This window comes from Diorhabda sublineata, chromosome 8, assembly GCF_026230105.1.
Source record: "Diorhabda sublineata isolate icDioSubl1.1 chromosome 8, icDioSubl1.1, whole genome shotgun sequence".
Lineage (NCBI taxonomy): Eukaryota > Metazoa > Arthropoda > Insecta > Coleoptera > Chrysomelidae > Diorhabda > Diorhabda sublineata.
In genome coordinates this window covers 11,813,957-11,832,418 of record NC_079481.1, presented here as the reverse complement: position 1 = coordinate 11,832,418, position 18,462 = coordinate 11,813,957, and the positions used below count along the sequence as shown (strand labels likewise).

Sequence of the window (18,462 nt, the reverse complement as noted above, 5' to 3'; positions counted from 1 at the left end):
TAACGTGCACCTAAAATTAATGAATAAGATTACAAAAATATCATATTTTTCTATTATGAAGCTAAATTCTAGAAGAAAGTTGTACTTCTGGATACTACAACGCCTGTTGACTTCCTTGTCTTCAAATACAATCAGCGCAAAGGTGTTTACGGAGGCCCATGTCTCCTTCATTTCAATTATCTTTGATGATTGTTTCAGGAGTAGATAGGCACATCAGAAAATATGTTTGGTTCAGTCTTCCTCCTCCCAGGAAAATGTTAGCTGATTGTTTCTTGACTATCCCATCTTTTTCAAATTAGATCATGTCTTCAGTCTTTATTAGCCTGTGGGTTCTCTTCCTTCCTTCTTCTTTGCTACTGCTTTCGTTTCATCTTCATTTCTGCGGCTAGGACGGATGCGGTACTGTAACCACTACTTAGGGAATTCTCGAATGGAATTGATTCATTCCAAATCTTGACCCCTCGTTTTTAACATAATTGTATTTAATAAAAATACAATAAGTGTTATCTAAAATAATGAATGAGTTCATCAATTCTGCAAGTTGCTATGAGCTGGGTAATTCTTCATTTTCTACAATATTGTCATCCACTTCTGGATTCTTCTGAACATATATAAATAGTTCTTGATTTCACTGCAGCATTTGAAAGCTTCTGTAACAAACAATAACTGTAGTTTTAAGAACTAGAGGCAAGGAAATTTGGATTTATGCACTCCTGGTGAATTTTCAACAAGCCTTTGCTTATATTTGTGAGCTCTAATCTACTGCAATATCATCAAGATTTGCCACTCCAAATATTTGCTTCTTCTTCTTCATTTTTAAGATCTTATGATCTGTTAGTTTTTCAGGTTTTTCTGTATCAGTTCCTGGGAGATGGACTGCCAGGTGTCCATCCATCTCTTAGGTTGCCGTCCGGGCTCTCTTTTCCCTATTGGTTTCCCTTCAAATACGATGAGTGGCAGTCAACTCTCTTCCATTCTTCTCACGTGGGGGGCGTACCAGTATCTTTTTCTTTGTCTCCCCCATCTTACAATATCTTGCCCCTACATTGTTCTCTGATGTCTTTGTTCCCGATTCGATCTATTCTTGTTTATCCCAGTATAGTCCTGAGCGTTTTCATTTCGACTACCCGAAGCATGCTTTTCGTTTTGTTGGTTTTCTCTCTGGTTTCTATTCTGTATGTCATAATATCAAATATTTGCAAAATCATCAATTTTTACTAATTGAAATGAGTATGTATACGGAGCAGGCAGACCGGCCCTTTACAGAGGAGAAACAACTTCTCGGAACCAAGGAAATGATACAATTGTTAGTTATTGGTCAAACACCAATCGCGTGAATGATAATTTCGATTACTTCATGTACATTTATTGTGATTTAAAACGTTTGCGTTGTAATATTTAAAGTGATTTCAAGTTTTAGACGTACCTTTGTACAAAAGTAACCTCCATATATTTGAGTTTAGCTACTAAAAATGAATAAAAAATAGTGGAGAGCTGTTGAGATTGAAACATTGCTGAGTATTGGAACAAGTTAACGAGACGTTTGATTGTTAGTCGTTCAACAGTATAAAGCGGTTTCTGGTGACCGACTCTCACCAGCGACGGCCCGGTACAGGTGGAAAACGAAAAAAAACCGCTCGGATGGGTCGCTGTCTAACGGTTGCTGCATTGCGAGACCAAACACAAACCTCTAGAATGCTCCAAAGCAGGTTTGAACAAGCTCACGGAATAGTAATCAGATGTTAAACGAAGATTGAAAGAAAGTGGTTGACAGCTTCCAGTCCAGCTAAAGGACCCTTGCTTACTGCAGCTCACAGAAGACGCAGGCTTGATTTTGTTCGTGAACACATGAATTGGACAGAGAACGACTGGAAAAATGTATTGTTCACGGATGAATGTAGAATGTGCCTGTATAGCAACGATGGCAGACATAAGGTGTACAGAAGAGCTGAAGAACGGTATGCTGCCTGTACTCAGTGGTACTGTGGCTCAGTAATGTTTTGAGCCAGTATTTCTTTTGAGGCACACATGGACCTCGTTTTGATTGACAGAGGCGCACTAATAGCCAGACGATATGTTGCAGAGATCCTAGAAGATTATGCTGGATTTGTTGGTAATAGTTTTCTGCTAATGCAAGTTAATGTTCGACAGCACCCGGCAAAAATAGTAACGGAGTACCTGGAAGAGGTTGATATTGCAAAAATGAACTGGCCCTCTCAAAGCCTCGATCTCAATGCTATTGAGCATATTTGGGACCAGCTCAAAAAACGTGGAATGGACCAATTTTCCTCAAGCAAACATTCAGAATGTATTGCGTATCAGTTGTAATAGGCCTTTTTGAAAACTAAAGTTTAGGTTTAAAACCCTGTCACCTGTTGTGTGTGGTTTATATAATTATTGTAGTGTCAACTGAAAGTGTTGTTTCTAAATAAATTTATAAATTCTCGAATTGTTGCTTACTTTCTAATTTTAACCCGTATAAACATCATATAACATGTTAAAAGCATTAGTGAATAAATAAATCATACATTTATCACAATAAAAATAAACTACATGTAAAAATTGGGATCATTTGGCAAATTTTTGGGGTGGTCCGTTTTCACTGACGTGCAGTGTAACAGAATTTGTAAGAATTGTCTTACTTCGTAACATTTTAAATATTTGAGAAAGGGTCTGGTTTCTAATTTAAGATATAAAATTGGCAATTTATTCAATCATCATTAAATATAATATTTTTTAGAACGTGCTAAAACACCACCCCAAAAGTGTTCATTAATTTTTCAACTTCGCTAGATAAAATATTTTTTATTTTTTGTCCGCCCTAGGCCTGGAACAGTGTGAAGGAAAATTAATTAATTGATTAAAATTGCGATTTGTTTTCAGTCTTTCATTAACTTCATTTAGCATAGAGAATAAATTAATTTTAATCATTATTCATGTACATTAAAAGTACTGCAACAGTTGAAGTTTTGTTCTCAGTTTAGAATTTTTTCACCACCCAAAGCAACCACCCAAAATATTTTTTTACGTCCGTTATAATATTCACGTTTTTTTTTATTCATTTGCATTTATAAAGAAAGTAATTTCTGAATCGGTCAAAAAGCGTGACAAAAAATACCGTAGCGGTTCATTTTTTTACGTATTTGCGTTAAAAAAAGTACTATAGCGGTTTATTGTGGGCTGGGAACGATTTCTTTCTCACGTCAATTCGTCTCTCTGGTAAACTGTCACACTTTTATTTCTTGATATCCGTTCAAGAAAATCCGTTTTGTGTCTCATTAAAAGGAGTGTAATATTATTATTATTAGTGATGGAGAGTTTAAACAGCACACCAGAAATACAGTATTGAAAGGAATATAAATCTTTTATGGAGTGGCGTACTAAACCAGGCATAAACAGCTTCAAAAGAGTGTTATACTAGCTTACTTTGAAACTAAATCCAAAATGTGGAAGTCTTTAACACTTTAGTCGACTTATTCAAAATTGTAAGGCCCCCTAATGGTAAATGACGACGTAGACATCAGTAAATACTCGAAACTCATTGCGTATTTGAAAAATAAATCAGTTGGCTATAGACCCAAAAAGTTTCTGTTGCAAGCTCCAGGCGATCATTATCTCATGCATAAGGTATGACAGCAAAAAATTGTAAATCAAGCTTAGATATTATTTGTAACATCAGGTTGCTTCAATATCCGGAATTGCAGGAGCTCTGCGGAGGAAGGAATTATATAAAATGAAGTGTAACGATATTAATAATACCGGAAATGTTTTAATTATCACAGTACCTGATACAAAAACTCATGTTCAACGTCGATTTACTGTTATTGGTGAAATATCTGACAGTAGATTAAACTTGGTAAACATTTATAAAAAATATAAAAACCAACGACCCACAAATGTCAAAACAGATAATTTCTTTTTGCAGTATATAAATGGAAAATGCAAGAACCAAGTTGTAGATATCAATAACTTTTCAAAATTTCCCTCGCTTATCGCAACATATTTGAATTTACGTAATCCAAAAAACTACACTGAGCATACATTTCGCCGCTTATCGACGTTTCTATTAGTGGATTCCGGTGGTGATATAATTCAACTAAAGAAGCACGCTAGGTGGAAATCTAACACAATTGCGGAGGGTTACGTAGACGACTCAATAAAAAACAAAATAGATTCCGCAGTGAAAATTTTAACATAAACAACTAGTTCGACTTCAAGCAACATTGTAAATGTTGTAAATGTAAATGTTCATACCAACAATCCAATAAGTACTAATACAGCTATAGACGATGTTATTTCTTCGAACTCGTTAAATTTTACCAATTCAAGTACCAATAGTAATATAACTTCTTCACTTCAAATTAATAATGCTCACAGTTGCACTTTTAATATTACTATTAGAAAATAAAAATTGATAAAAGTTTTGTCGAATTTTTTTAAGTCTACGGACGTAGAAAAAAATTTTGTATGAAACTCGTGAATAAAGTAGGAATTGCCGCACTCAAACCGTACTACTCGTGAAAAAAAGTATTACTTCAATCACTTGTTGCATAAATAAATATAGTCGACATCTCTTCGTATTTTTTTATCCAGTGATTCAAAAATATTTCAAAAAAACGTCGTTATTTGTTATTAAAAAAATACAAAAATGTGACAGTTTCTCTTTAAAAAATTGACTTTCCTCTCTAAATTTTAGTTAAAATATCAGTAAACATATTCAACGGCATCCCTTTGTATTTTTTATCCAGAAATTCGAAAGTATTAAACAATGATAGATTTTTTGTTAAATAAATGTTTTATCCTATATTTATTTAGCTGATTATGAATTTTTTGTTAAAAATTTCGCATCGTTTCAAGAAGTTCTAAACTATCTACAATTTGAGCCCCTTGAAAGCTAACATTAACTAAAATTTATATTTTCAGCATTAAAACATTACACTTCTAAAATAAGACAATTTGAAGATTTGCAACACCTGGGAACACTTGGCTTTAGAGGAGAAGCTTTAAGTTCTTTATGTGCATTATCTGATTTGGTGATAACAACAAGACACAGTTCAGCCGAATTTGCGACTAAAATCAAATATGACCGAAACGGTAAAATAGTAAGCGAAAGTCCGGTAGCAAGAGAAATAGGTACCACAGTTGCATTAACTAACTTGTTTTCAACTTTACCAGTGAGACGGAAAGAATTTTTGAAAAATTTAAAGAGAGAATTTAACAAGTTATGCCAATTATTATATGGATATTGCCTTGTATCTAAGGGAATCAAGTAAGTTTATAATTCATATAGTTCATAGGTGTGGACGGCCGTTGAAGTGTTGAGCACCAATGACGTGACCAAATACCGATGTCGTTTAAGAAGCCGATCAGGCGCTTTGGCTTGAACCCTTTGATGTCGTTAGGCAGGTTGTGTGGTTTGCCCAGGTATTTAAACTGCGCCCAAGTGATTGCAGGGCACTCACAGATAACGTGGTTTGCAGTTTCGTCCTCCTCCATGCCCCAGCGGCACTCCGGATCATCCGTGATGCTCTTGGCCTGAAGGTGACGTCTTAGATGGCAGGTTAAAAGTCCGATCACTCGTCTGATTTCGCGTCTATTTAGCTGGAGCAGTTGTTTGGTGATCACTCACCAGATTTTGAAGGACTCTCTTACACTCCAACACTTGCCTAGAGCACACCTTCTCAACAGTTAAGGCTTATATGGCAGCTCTGCTGTCTGTGCAGATTGAAATTACTGTGTTCCTATGGCGTCAAGACAGTAGCGTGTTCGCCAAGCGAAAAATATTCGCTAATTTTGGGATGTCCCCCCCCCCCCAGAAACCTGCACCGACCAAGCTATTCCTCCTAGAACCGTCTGTGTACCAGGTGGCTCCATTATTCAATATATCGGGCTTAGAATCACCATTCCACTGCTCACGATCAGTGATATGTGCAACCAAACCCTTATTGTCAACGGTCGGAGGCGTCATTTGGCGCTGCCCATCGAAATGATTGGGCATTTACCTGAGGCCAGCGCCCATATTTTTGCATGGTCCATTGATCCAGCCCGCAGTTCTTTGTGGATGTTCAGCCTGTAGGCTGTTCTCATGGCTTCGAATTGTATCTCAAGATCCAGGGGTGGAAGGTCTAGTAATACCTCAAGAGCCCTAGTTAGATCCTGTGATACTGAGGCACGCAAGACGTTGGACTCTGTCCAATCGCGCTTTCGTTTTCACTTTCTCCGTGCAAGGCCACCTAACAGCATTTTTTATATAAATCATAACCTGATAGGTGTATAGGACGTGGATATTTATTTATTTAAATACCCAGAACCCAGACCTAACCTGCTTAGTTTTAATTGTGAGGCCAAATAAAAGATCTAGTTTACACCAATAGATCCACGACAGGAGATAATATGAAAGAATACGACGTATATTCAATGGCTGAAATTCAAATTGCCTCCGTATTCACCAGTCATCGATTGATTTCATCCAAAGACATTTATAACACCGTTCTTAGTTACCCACCCGGTATATTATATTAATTATTGTTTGTATATAGAGGAATTTTCTATTAAGTACTTTATTTTCATTATTTAAATTTTAGATTCATTTGTACAAATACGACTGGTACAGGATCAAAAAGTACAGTGACTTCTACAGATGGTAAAGAGACAGTTCGAGATAACATAGTCAATGTATTTGGTACAAGACAAATAGCATCGTTAATAGATGTCGTACTAAAACACCCCGATGAAGAAGTTTTAAAGGAATTTAATATTAAACTTTCTACCGAGGATCCTTTACCATTTACAGTAGAGTTTTTAATATCCAGTGTAATTCATGGATCTGGAAGAAGCGTAAACGATAGACAATTTTATTATATCAATTCCAGGCCGTGTGAACCTTCAAAAATAATGAAATTAGTTAATGAAATATACAAATTGTTCAATTCGAACCAATATCCTTTTGTATTTTTAAACATTATGACGAAATCAATGCTAGTCGATGTAAACATTACGCCCGACAAAAGACAAGTTTTTCTCGAAAACGAAAAACTATTACTCGCCACTATAAAAGCATCTCTACTGGCAGCTTTCAAAGAATTCCCTTCTACATATCAAATGCAAAATTTAAATCTAACAACTTTTTTATCACAAGATAAAGGTATAAAAAGAAGTTTAACTGATAACTCTATAGAAGAAAATCGTAAGTTGGAACGTTTTAAGAAAAGATCCAAAACAGAAGGAAGTTCAGTTGATAGTAAAATCGATTTGAAGGATTTCGTGATTAAACCTAAAAACAAATCAAATTTAAATGAAGAAAATTGTGTAAATCGAGATTTATTCGATGAAAAAATAGATGAAGTCATAGATGTAGCATGCAAACTTGTTAAAGATGAAAATGTTAATACGATAGATGATAATATTGAAATTACTCTCCATCAAAAAGATAAAAATATTAATAAGGTAGAAGAATGTAGTAAACTAGATGATCTTGAGATAAGTCTCGACCAACCTTTGAGTATAAAACCTTCAAAAGAACAAAAAATATTCAATGTAACTCTAGATGAAATAAAGAGATGTAAAGAAACAAGCAACGATCCCAGTCAATGTATAAAAGTGAATTTCAGGACTGAAATAAAAAGCGAACATAACAAATTAGCCGAAGAAGAATTACAAAAACAAATAAAACAATCAGATTTTAGCGACATGGTGATATTAGGCCAATTTAATAAAGGTTTCATTATTACGAAATTGAAAGATGATTTGTTCATCATAGACCAACACGCTAGTGATGAAAAATATAACTATGAACAACTGCAATTGACAACCGTTATAGATTCTCAGGTACTAGTTAAGTAAGTAGGTATTTAAATTCGATTATAACCAGCCGGGGAAAGTAACTGTTGAAGTTCTGTGAATGAGCACATGTGTGAAAGTGAATTTTCTTAAAAAATCTATATTAAATTCTGAATTTTCGAATAATTAAATTTTTACTGGTGCAACTCTAATCTTCTAGAAGACGCAGTCATTGGATTCGGGGTGCCCTGGGCCTCACCATCCCAAAGCTCTTGAAATTCACATATCACAATCCAACAAAACCAAGATCTCAATAAAAAATTATGAAGTATATGATAAAGCCCCTTTCATTGTAGTAGTAGTTGAAACTAAAAATAAAAACATAGGTAATATACATCCAGTCGCAGTAGGGAAAATGTTGAAACAAGGCAATATTAAAGGCATTAAAAATTACTAGGAAAGGAGGAAACAGAATTGGAATTGAATTCATCACCTCAAACTATGCCAATAACTTTCTCACTAATAAAATAATATCAGAAAAAGACTGGGATGCATTTATCCCTTCTTCACTAGTTTCAGTAAGAGGAATAGTTAGGGACAATGATATTAACACCTCAATGGAAGAAGTAATTACGGAGGGAGTGTCTACAAGACCAATAATAGCAGCTAAAGGATTAAGTAGAAGAATTGTAAATGAAGATAATATGATTGAATATAAACCAACACAAACTATAGTAGTCACCTTTAGAGGCAAGAAATTGCCAGAAGCGATTGCCGTAAATTACTTTGTATCGAGAGTACAGGTATATGTTGAACCAGTTATTCAATGCATGAACTGTTGAAGATTTGGGCACACAAAAAAAATATGCCGGAGTCAGAAGAGGTGCTCCATATGTGGTAGTCAACACGAGGAAAAGGAATGTCAACTGAAGGAAACGAAATGCTTCTTCTGTAATGCTCAACATAAATCCACAGACAGAAACTGTAAGGAACATGAAAGACAAAAAAATATTAAAAAACATGAAATTTGAAAATTACTCATACTTTGAAGCCAGCCAGAGGTTTCCTAAAATTGAAAGACAAAGAGATATAATTATATTTACTGGTAGAGATTTTCCTGTATTAAGAACGCCGGGTCAGGGGCAACAAAAAAATATTAAAAAACATGAAATTTGAAAATTACTCATACTTTGAAGCCAGCCAGAGGTTTCCTAAAATTGAAAGACAAAGAAATACAATCATATTTACTGGTAGAGATTTTCCTGTATTAAAAACGCCGTGTCAGGGGCAACAAAATGTAATAGAAGTGCATCAAAGAAGTAACAACTTTGAACAATTTTCTACATCAAAAATATATACAAATATACACAAATAGTAGATAGAAAAAGGAAACCACAATCTCCAACACCAGGTTATGATGTGGAACTCCACAAAAGGTGCTTACTTCCACCACCATGTAGAACTCCTACAGCAGTCATAGTCAATAATTCGCAGATACAGGAACAACAGCAGGTAGATGAGTACCAGCCAGACCCTATTTCACTAATAGATTTTCTGAAAAGATTAACTAGAACATTCAAAAATTAAGGATATAACAAAGAGGGGAGTACTTTCAGAAATTGAGAGAATTGCGCATTCGTATATTCTAGAATCGCCTGAAGTGGCTGATATAGAAATGGAACAAAGACAACAGGTGAGATGCCAATACCAAACGGTCCTGATGAATCTGACGCACAAAGTACACCCACAAAGAATTAATTATTCTACAATGGAACATTAGAAGTTTATATTCGAATTATTCTAAGTTAAGAGTTTTAATACATGAAAAACAGCCAGATATAATTCTTCTGAATGAAACATTTCTCAAACTGGATCAAAGCATTGCTTTCCCACATTATACAATCATACGGCAAGATAAAAATGACGGAAGGGGAGGCTTATCTATCCTTATTAATAAAGACATACCGTTTAGCCATAATAACATTTGTACCAGTTTACCCAACTGGTTTCAGATCGTAGGAGTAAAGGTTAAAGAAATTTCAATAGTTACAATCTATTGCCCACCGGATTTGTACATTACAAAACAAAATTATCTAGAGATATTTAGCAAAATACGCGGCCCATTTATCAAAACCAAAGTTGGGGATCAGGCACTACGAATACGAAAGGTATACACTTAATGGACGCTATTGAAGAGCATAATCTAGTATACTTGAATAAAGGGGAAGTTACACGGTTGTCACAACCGGGTCAAAATCGAAGTGTCACGGACATAGCACTTGTGACGCCAGAATTAGCTCCATTTAGTCAATGGGGAGTATTAGAAACAGCCGGAAATAGCGATCACATGCCCACAGCTACCACAATCAATCTAAGAGATGGGATCTATCCAATATATGGTAACCATTCCATAAGAAAATGGAGAACAAAGAAAGCAGATTGGAATAAATACACGAAGGCATTGGAAAACGTTGAATTAGGCTTAACTTATGAGGAGTGGGAAATGAAAATTGAAGAAGGGGCTAATATAGCTATCCCAGAAACAAGAATCACGATGAGAAAGTTACAAAAGCCAATATGGTGGGATAGAGATTGTGAAAAAGCTCGCAGCTTAAGAAGTAGCGCATTGAAGAAATATAGGAACGACTTTTCCGAGGAAAACTACGTAGAATATAATAAAATGGTAGCCAGGGCTAGGAGAATCATGAAAAAAAGAAACAAGGAGAGTTTTAAATCCTTTACGGAATCATTAATCAGAGACTATCCTATTAGAGAGGTTTGGAAGGTTGTGAGATAATATGCAAAAGGAGGTAAAGAAAGTGGGACTCACTGTACAGAGTTGGAACAATGGTTAAAAACAATGTTGGACGCGATGACCCCGACGATCATTCCGAGGAACGAAAAAGTTATTATATTCAGAAATTCAGCTCCTTCGCCATCAATTAGTGAGGATGAATTACGTTCGTTTCTAATGAAGAAAAAGAGGGATACAGGACCAGGGAAAGATCATATAACTTACTCAATACTTGTGAACTCAAAAATTTGCTCGATATTTACAACAACGTTATCAACGGACATATGCCCTTACCTGAACAATGGAAAATATCGATAATAATACCGGTTCTAAAACCGGGTAAAGTCCCTAATTACCACGATAACTACCGCCCAATAGCATTAACATCCTGCGTAAGTAAAATGCTAGAGAACGTAGTACTCATGAGAATAGATCACTTTTTAGAAAGCAACAAAACATTCAATGATCTACAAGTCGTCTTCAGAAAAGGCAGAGGAGTAATGGAATGCCTCACAAAATTAGTTCTAGAGATTTCTACGGCATTTACTGAAGGGAAAAGAACGTTATGCATATTCTTCGATATCTCTGCAGCCTATGATAATGTTCTTTTGGATAAATTAGCACAACACCTAAATGACATGGAAATCAATGCCGACATCATTCGGTTAATCACAGATGTGTTGACAGCAAGGAGAATATTTATGAGATCGCCATTCTGGCCGGCTAATTGGTCCTAGACAATCTATAAAGGGGTTACCACAGGGCTCTCCCCTAAGTCCACTGCTATTCAATGTCTACACAGTAAGTTTGAGGAAGGTTGTTAATTGTTTTATGAAAGTTATCCAGTATGCAGATGATATTGTACTGAATTACTCACACTCTAATATCGATCACTTAAGGTACAGTATGAAAGAAGCTCTATACCGAGTTAATGAATGGCTTATCGAACATGACATGGAAATTTCTGTCAACAAAACTAAGGCGATGATATTCAGTAAGAGAAAAATTCGACATTACGCAGAACCTATTGGTCTGCTAGATAATAATATAGAATGGACTCACTCATATAAGTATTTGGGGGTTTTATTTGATGCACAAATGACTTGGAAAGAACATATAAACAACAGCTGTCTGAAAGCAGGTAAAGGAATCAACGTGATGAGAGCTCTCACCAGAACCTATTGGGGAGCCAACCCTTCAGTTCTTCTCAATATCTACAGGGGAATTGTAAGACCACATCTTAAGTTCGTTATGGGAATAATCTGCAAGGCTTCAAAGGAGATATGGAAAAAGCTAGATAGGGTACAACATCAGGCAATTAGAACAACCTTGGGATTTATGAAATCAACCCCAACCAACGTGTTACTTGCGGAGGCATCAGAACCTAGCCAATTTTATAGAAGAGTGTGAGTGAGTGAGATAGGAAGATCACTGAGGGTCAAAGTCAGTTGAACACTTAGTCAAATACCTAACGAGAAATGACTTAACACTCTAAGCAGACAGTAGGCGCTTATAACCAATTATGTAATGCATGGCTTGGCTTATAACAATTGTAGATTCATAGATAATCCTTTTACCTACATAGGAGCTACTTTCTAAAGCTATTTCCATATCCTACTCTCCCGGTGCAACTATCTGTGAAATGTCTTGGATACACCACAGGAAGAGAAGAGTCTCTATCTACCACCCTCTGTAATAACAAACATAAAATTTTTACAAAATACTTTGTATCTGCTGGGTTTAGAATCATAATACAAAACCGATAATTATGCATTTTCGAGGTCGCAGAATCCATTTATCGACGTCCCAGATAACTGTTATTGTTACTTCCTGTTTTACCAATAATTGGATTAATTGATTACTCGAAGTTTCTACTAGAAAAATATCACATCCCAAAGATGGCACACCGACGACAATATGGTAGGCCATCATCTTCAAGATCCAGGCTTTTGAATATAGGGGATTACTTACTTATCGAAGGGCCAACTAGAAGAAGGTGACATCGTTGTAGTTTAAAATAAATAAATAGTTACGATATTACAACAAAATATTTCAAACTTAGTTTCGAGACCTTGGTAAAGAATTTTCGAAATGGAGAATAGGATAAGCGAAAAAATGATTAGATATAAAACATTTTGTTCAATTTGAAATGTAGATAGAAAAACGTAGAATTTTTATAATAAGACTTTAATAATTTTCATAGGTACCGTTGGCGATATTCATACTGAATACACTGTTTACACCAACACTCACAATTACACTGTCTGACGTGCGTTTCGATAACCAAGTTATCGTCTTCAGAGACTGAAGGTGAACTATACTTGAAAAAATCATCTTGGTCAATAAATGGAATTAAATCGCGAACATTTTCTATGATTTTAGAAGTGGCTGAAACGTACTGAACACTGTGTTTTCACCACCACTACACCAATACTAACAATTACACTGTCTGACGTGCGTTTCGATAACCAAGTTATCGTCTTCAGAGACTGAAGGTGAACTAAAATCCAATGAACTGTTTTATACTAAATTGTCCCACCAATAAACCTTCTCCCGCGAAAAAAACTCCTTGGCGGGAATCTTTACATTCATTCCTTGACTACTAAGCTATGGAGTGGCCTGTAAGAATATTTCCGCCAAGGAGTTTTTTCACACTAGAATTAATTTTTGCGGAAAAAGGTTTATTGGTGGGACTGAAGGTAAACTGAAATCTAATTACCTGTTTTATACTAAATTTTCCCACCAATAAACCTTCTCCCGCGACAATTAATTCCAACGGTAAAAAACTCTGCCGGGAATCTTCACATTCATTCCTTAACCACTAAATTATAGAGTGGGCTGTAAGGAATTGGCCCTTTGTCCCTATTTAAGTTACTCTTTTATATAACAAAAGTTCGTAAGTACCTATATTTCCTTTGATTCTATATATTAGCATTTTTAAAGATATTACCGACGAAAATTAACATTATTATTAGCCGAAATGAATTTAAATTCTGATAATTCTTCTAAGACAAACTCGATATTCTTTCAAAAAATATTTTTCTGGAGTATCTGCAAACATTAGTTGTAAAAAGAAAATGTCAGTAAGTAACAGTCTTTGCGATACTTTACCTGAATTTCTAAAGAAACTGATCATATTATTTCTACGTTCATTAAGTCTGATGATAATTAAATGCGGATTCACACCAACGGGCACAGTCAGATCAGGTCACGGTCAGAGACAATCAAGTCAAGATCGCTGACTCGGGATCTAAATGAAAGTGTTCTCACTGGCGGTACGGGCACAGTCAGATCAAGACCGGCGATCCTGAGGCAGCGATCTTGACTTGACTGTATCTGACTGTGCCCGTTGGTGTGAATCCACCTTTAGTTGAACAAAATCTAATTGCATCTCAACAATCATCCGATTTTGATGATTTTTTTTAAATTTTCGTTTTTACGGCGGATTTACGAAAAAACTTATGGGAATAAAAAAAAATCTTAAGTTGGTTTCACGTTTTAAATGTTCATGAAAATGCACTCATTCACATAAAATTGTTGATAAATTTATTTCAAATAATCATATGAAGTTGTTATATTTTTTTTTCATAATCTACACAAAAAACACGAACTATTAAAAATAATAACAATTTTTCTAAAAATTAACCTTTTCTCACATGTAATCGTTTGTACCTTTTTTATTAATTAATCACATAAGTTATATGAACAAAAACATTCTTAAAATCACTTATAATCACTATATAACTTTGAAAAATTGGAAGTTTTCACTGTTGACTGTTAAAGAGAATTGGGAGTGGAGTGAGGGGCGGGGGGGTCTTGTTTGAAAAGCAGGCTAAATGTGAACATTTGTTTTGATTTTTTAGCATACTCCCCCTAACCTAACCTAGCCAATATAAGTTTCCATTTTTTTATTCCCATATTTTTTTCATAAATCCGCGTAAAAGCGAAGATTTAAAAAAAATTTGTCTCGAAATCGATTTTATAGAGCTAAAAAACGAGGTGACCGGGAGAGTATAAAATTACCTTTATTTTAAATGCAAACATTGTCTCTTGAATTAAAGGTGGACCTAGAGATTTTTTGAATTATTCAAATAAAATACTTTAGTCCTACATAAGACCAGCTTTATTATGTAAATATGGCTAAATACGGATCTACAGATATACTAGTTACACAACTATCGACGACTGTACAAAAACTAACGAAACTTAAGACGAATACCACTAAAGTGTCTGTAATAACTTGAATGACTTATTACAACAACTATTGATGATAATGAACAAACTGTAAATTTTAAAACTCTTTATTTTAAAAATATTGCATTAAAATCTTTCTGAACAGGTATAAACGACCCCACTGCGAATATCTTTCTTTAGATGAAGCTCTCCAAAAATGTATCGTTTACGATAACCACAAAAACCAACAGTTGTACATGAACTTTTTAAAAGGTCAACAAAATAAGAAAACCCTACAAAAGGGTCAATTCCCGGCACCACAATCGAATATGAGACCTAATTTCACGCTAATTATGTTACTGAACTTCGAGAAGGCGTTTTTAAAAACGAATTACACGTTGAGAAACGTTTATTCAATACATTGACAAAACAGAATCTGAATTTATAACAGGTTTACAATATTTATATGTTTTACAAAGTGCCTCGTCGGCGTTATACAATAAAGCTTAATAAACAATGTTCATTGACGTAACTCGCGTAATAATACTCAAAATTCTATTAATCAATTTCAACCACATTTCAATTCATTCAGAAGCGCTTCTCCCAACAACATATATTTTCATAGAAACAACTTTCAATCTAATTATTCTCTATTTTTCAATCGTTCTCCACCTCATAGATAACCCACAAACTCTCATAATAATACTTATCACGCCTCGATGAGTAGCGTACCATCTATCAATTCAAGAAATGAACCCATGAGTATGTATACTCATCATTTCAATGTGAATACCACTGATGAAGAACCCGAACCTTGAGAATATTTAAGAAAATTATGAAGAGGTAGATGGTCAGGATTTTCAGATAAGTCCGACTCCCGAATCATCTCCTCCGTAAATCTAAATAATATTAAGACATTTCTTAGTTACCACATTTTATTTTACCAAAAACAGGTTTAAAAGTACAATAATACCCCGGACTTCACGGTAGGTGGCTCCGAGCGATTGCCGTGTAAAGGTGCACCTACATTGGATCCGTATTTCTCCCGATCCGCTCCGATATCGCCCGATTATCAAGCCCGACGTTGGTCAACGCGAAAGCCTACATTGGTCCCGATCTCGACCGATTCGATCTAGTTGTAGTTCCTCAGTAGTGATAGTGAACTCGTGGTGTAATCAACATCAGTGACTCTGAAGACGAATTTTTGTACTGGATTTTGTTGAAAAACAACTTCCTTCTGAAGAAACGCAATAAGAAGGCTTGGGTGCATGAGTTTTTTACAACAAGCATGACTCTGCGAAATCATATGGATAAAATCAAAGAGTACTACCGAATGGACATTGAAACTTTCGATTATATTCTTGGAGGTATAAAGGAAAAATTAAGTGGACAATTCAACTTAATTAATTAATTAAATAGCCTTAAAAACACAATGCAGATAGCTGCTTACTGTAGTAAACATAAATAGACAGAGAGTTCTTTACATTAATTTAGTTTATAAGTATGATATTTATATAAAAACCTTTAACGAGAAGTTGCTTTCCAATCGACTCCCAGCATTCATTTTTAATGTGACTGTTGTGGTAAGACTTATCCCGTTGATCCCACAGACCAGGAACATTCCTCACCAGATCAATCAGTAATTCCTTGTCGATTTTCGAAGTAATTGTAATTGATCGACCGCTGTATCGGTTGCTATCAGATCTGTGGTACAGATCCACATAGGCACCTACGTTAAGATGTTTATGTTTGTTTTTTGACCAACGTCGGGTGATATCGGATCGCATCGGAAGAAATATGGATCCAATATAGGTGCATCCTAAGTCGAATTCGGGGTTCAACTTTACGTATAAATACGAGTACATATAAAGTATGTTTAATCGGGGCCAGAGTTAAAGAAAACAATAATTTAGAAGAAAAATGTTTAATAAAGTGTAAAATAATGAAACAATTCACATTGTTATGAATAAAGTAACCTAAACCGAAGTTAATTTGATGTCGAAGGTTTCATATATTCATTAACAATGTTGCCTGACGAGTCAAGTTTTTCTTCTCACGCAAAATTTCCTCGTAGCATACCAATAATTTTTTTAATCCCCGTTTTGTAATAGAAACGCGTTCTTCATTAGAATCTATTTTTTTATAAAATTTGTAACCCCTTTTCAATTGAATTGAGTCATTTTCTTAAGTTTGCAATTGTCATTTGATTTACCGATTAAACTGGTTCTAGCGAATTAGTTTGTTCAATGTCTTGCTCATAACCTCGTCAATTGTTAGTTCTTGATTATGTGAATCTAGCAATTCTTGAACGTCATCATTATCTTGTTTCCCCCTAGGTTTCAGTGGTGAAAAAAAATGAACACAGTTTTTTCCAGGCACCATCCCATAGAGGAAAGTTCCAAGGGCCCAGTCTTGGTAAAACTCTGGAGTGATAACGATGGGCTTGGTCGCCAAGACTGAGTCATGCTTAAATGCCAGGGCTGAGCTAGCCTTAACTGCCAGGACAGAAATACCAAGACTTATTCATTACAGAACTTTTTCTTCTTTACCTTTATTAATTTTGTATTCAATATGATTTTTTTGATTTTAAAAATAAGCAAACATAAATTTTTATAACATCAACATAATAATATAAGTTAATTAGTTAAATAAAAATATTCACTAACTCCAAATCTACAAATTATGATTATTATACGTTTGTAGATTGCACAAGTCTGTACCACTATCGTTAATCTCACTCACAGAGCTGATGTTCACATTTAAATTATTTAAGCTTTGTCCGTTCACAATTGAATTAGTTTTTTTTTCTCTATTCAATGCACGCCATTTTTGAACTCGAAGTTACTTTTAGTAGTAATAAATAATAAAAAAATGTGATAAGAAACACACACACTGAATAAACTAGAGATCGGATTGATCAAACCCATAATAGAAAAAGTATGGCTGCCGACGGGTTGTTAAGCGAAAATACTCGAACCACGCCGTATGTGACCGACAGCCAAAGTAATAAATAATAAAAAATGTGATAAGAAACACACACACTGAATAAACTAGAGATCGGTTTGATCAAACCCATAATAGAAAAAGTATGGCTGCCGACGGGTTGTTAAGCGAAAATACTCGAACCACGCCGTATGTGACCGACAGCCAAAGTAATAAATAATAAAAAATGTGATAAGAAACACACACACTGAATAAACTAGAGATCGGATTGATCAAACCCATAATAGAAAAAGTATGGCTGCCGACGGGTTGTTAAGCGAAAATACTCGAACCACGCCGTATGTGACCGACAGCCAAAGTAATAAATAATAAAAAATGTGATAAGAAACACACACTGAATAAACTAGAGATCGGATTGATCAAACCCATAATAGAAAAAGTATGGCTGCCGACGGGTTGTTAAGCGGAAATACTCGAACCACGCCGTATGTGACCGACAGCCAAAGTAATAAATAATAAAAAATGTGATAAGAAACACACACACTGAATAAACTAGAGATCGGTTTGATCAAACCCATAATAGAAAAAGTATGGCTGCCGACAGGTTGTTAAGCGAAAATTCTCGAACCACGCCGTATGTGACCGACAGCCAAAGTAATAAATAATAAAAAATGTGATAAGAAACACACACACTGAATAAACTAGAGATCGGATTGATCAAACCCATAATAGAAAAAGTATGGCTGCCGACGGGTTGTTAAGCGAAAATACTC

At 35.1% G+C, this 18,462-nt stretch overlaps 1 protein-coding gene across 2 annotated transcripts in view; it reads left to right on the top strand.

Moving 5' to 3' along the window:
* Positions 1–18,462, top strand: part of LOC130448100 (mismatch repair endonuclease PMS2) — a 33,993-nt gene that overhangs the window by 2,769 nt on the left and 12,762 nt on the right. Inside the window, exons 3-5 of one of the 2 annotated variants that reach the window (XM_056785304.1) lie at positions 4,924–5,269; positions 6,585–7,838; positions 17,122–17,403. In XM_056785304.1, the coding sequence (XP_056641282.1) occupies positions 4,924–5,269; positions 6,585–7,838; positions 17,122–17,206 (1,685 nt within the window). In that variant the 3' untranslated portion in view covers positions 17,207–17,403. Of the gene's footprint in view, positions 1–4,923; positions 5,270–6,584; positions 7,839–17,121; positions 17,404–18,462 lie in introns of those variants that run through there. The other variant, XM_056785303.1, reaches the window with a different exon arrangement.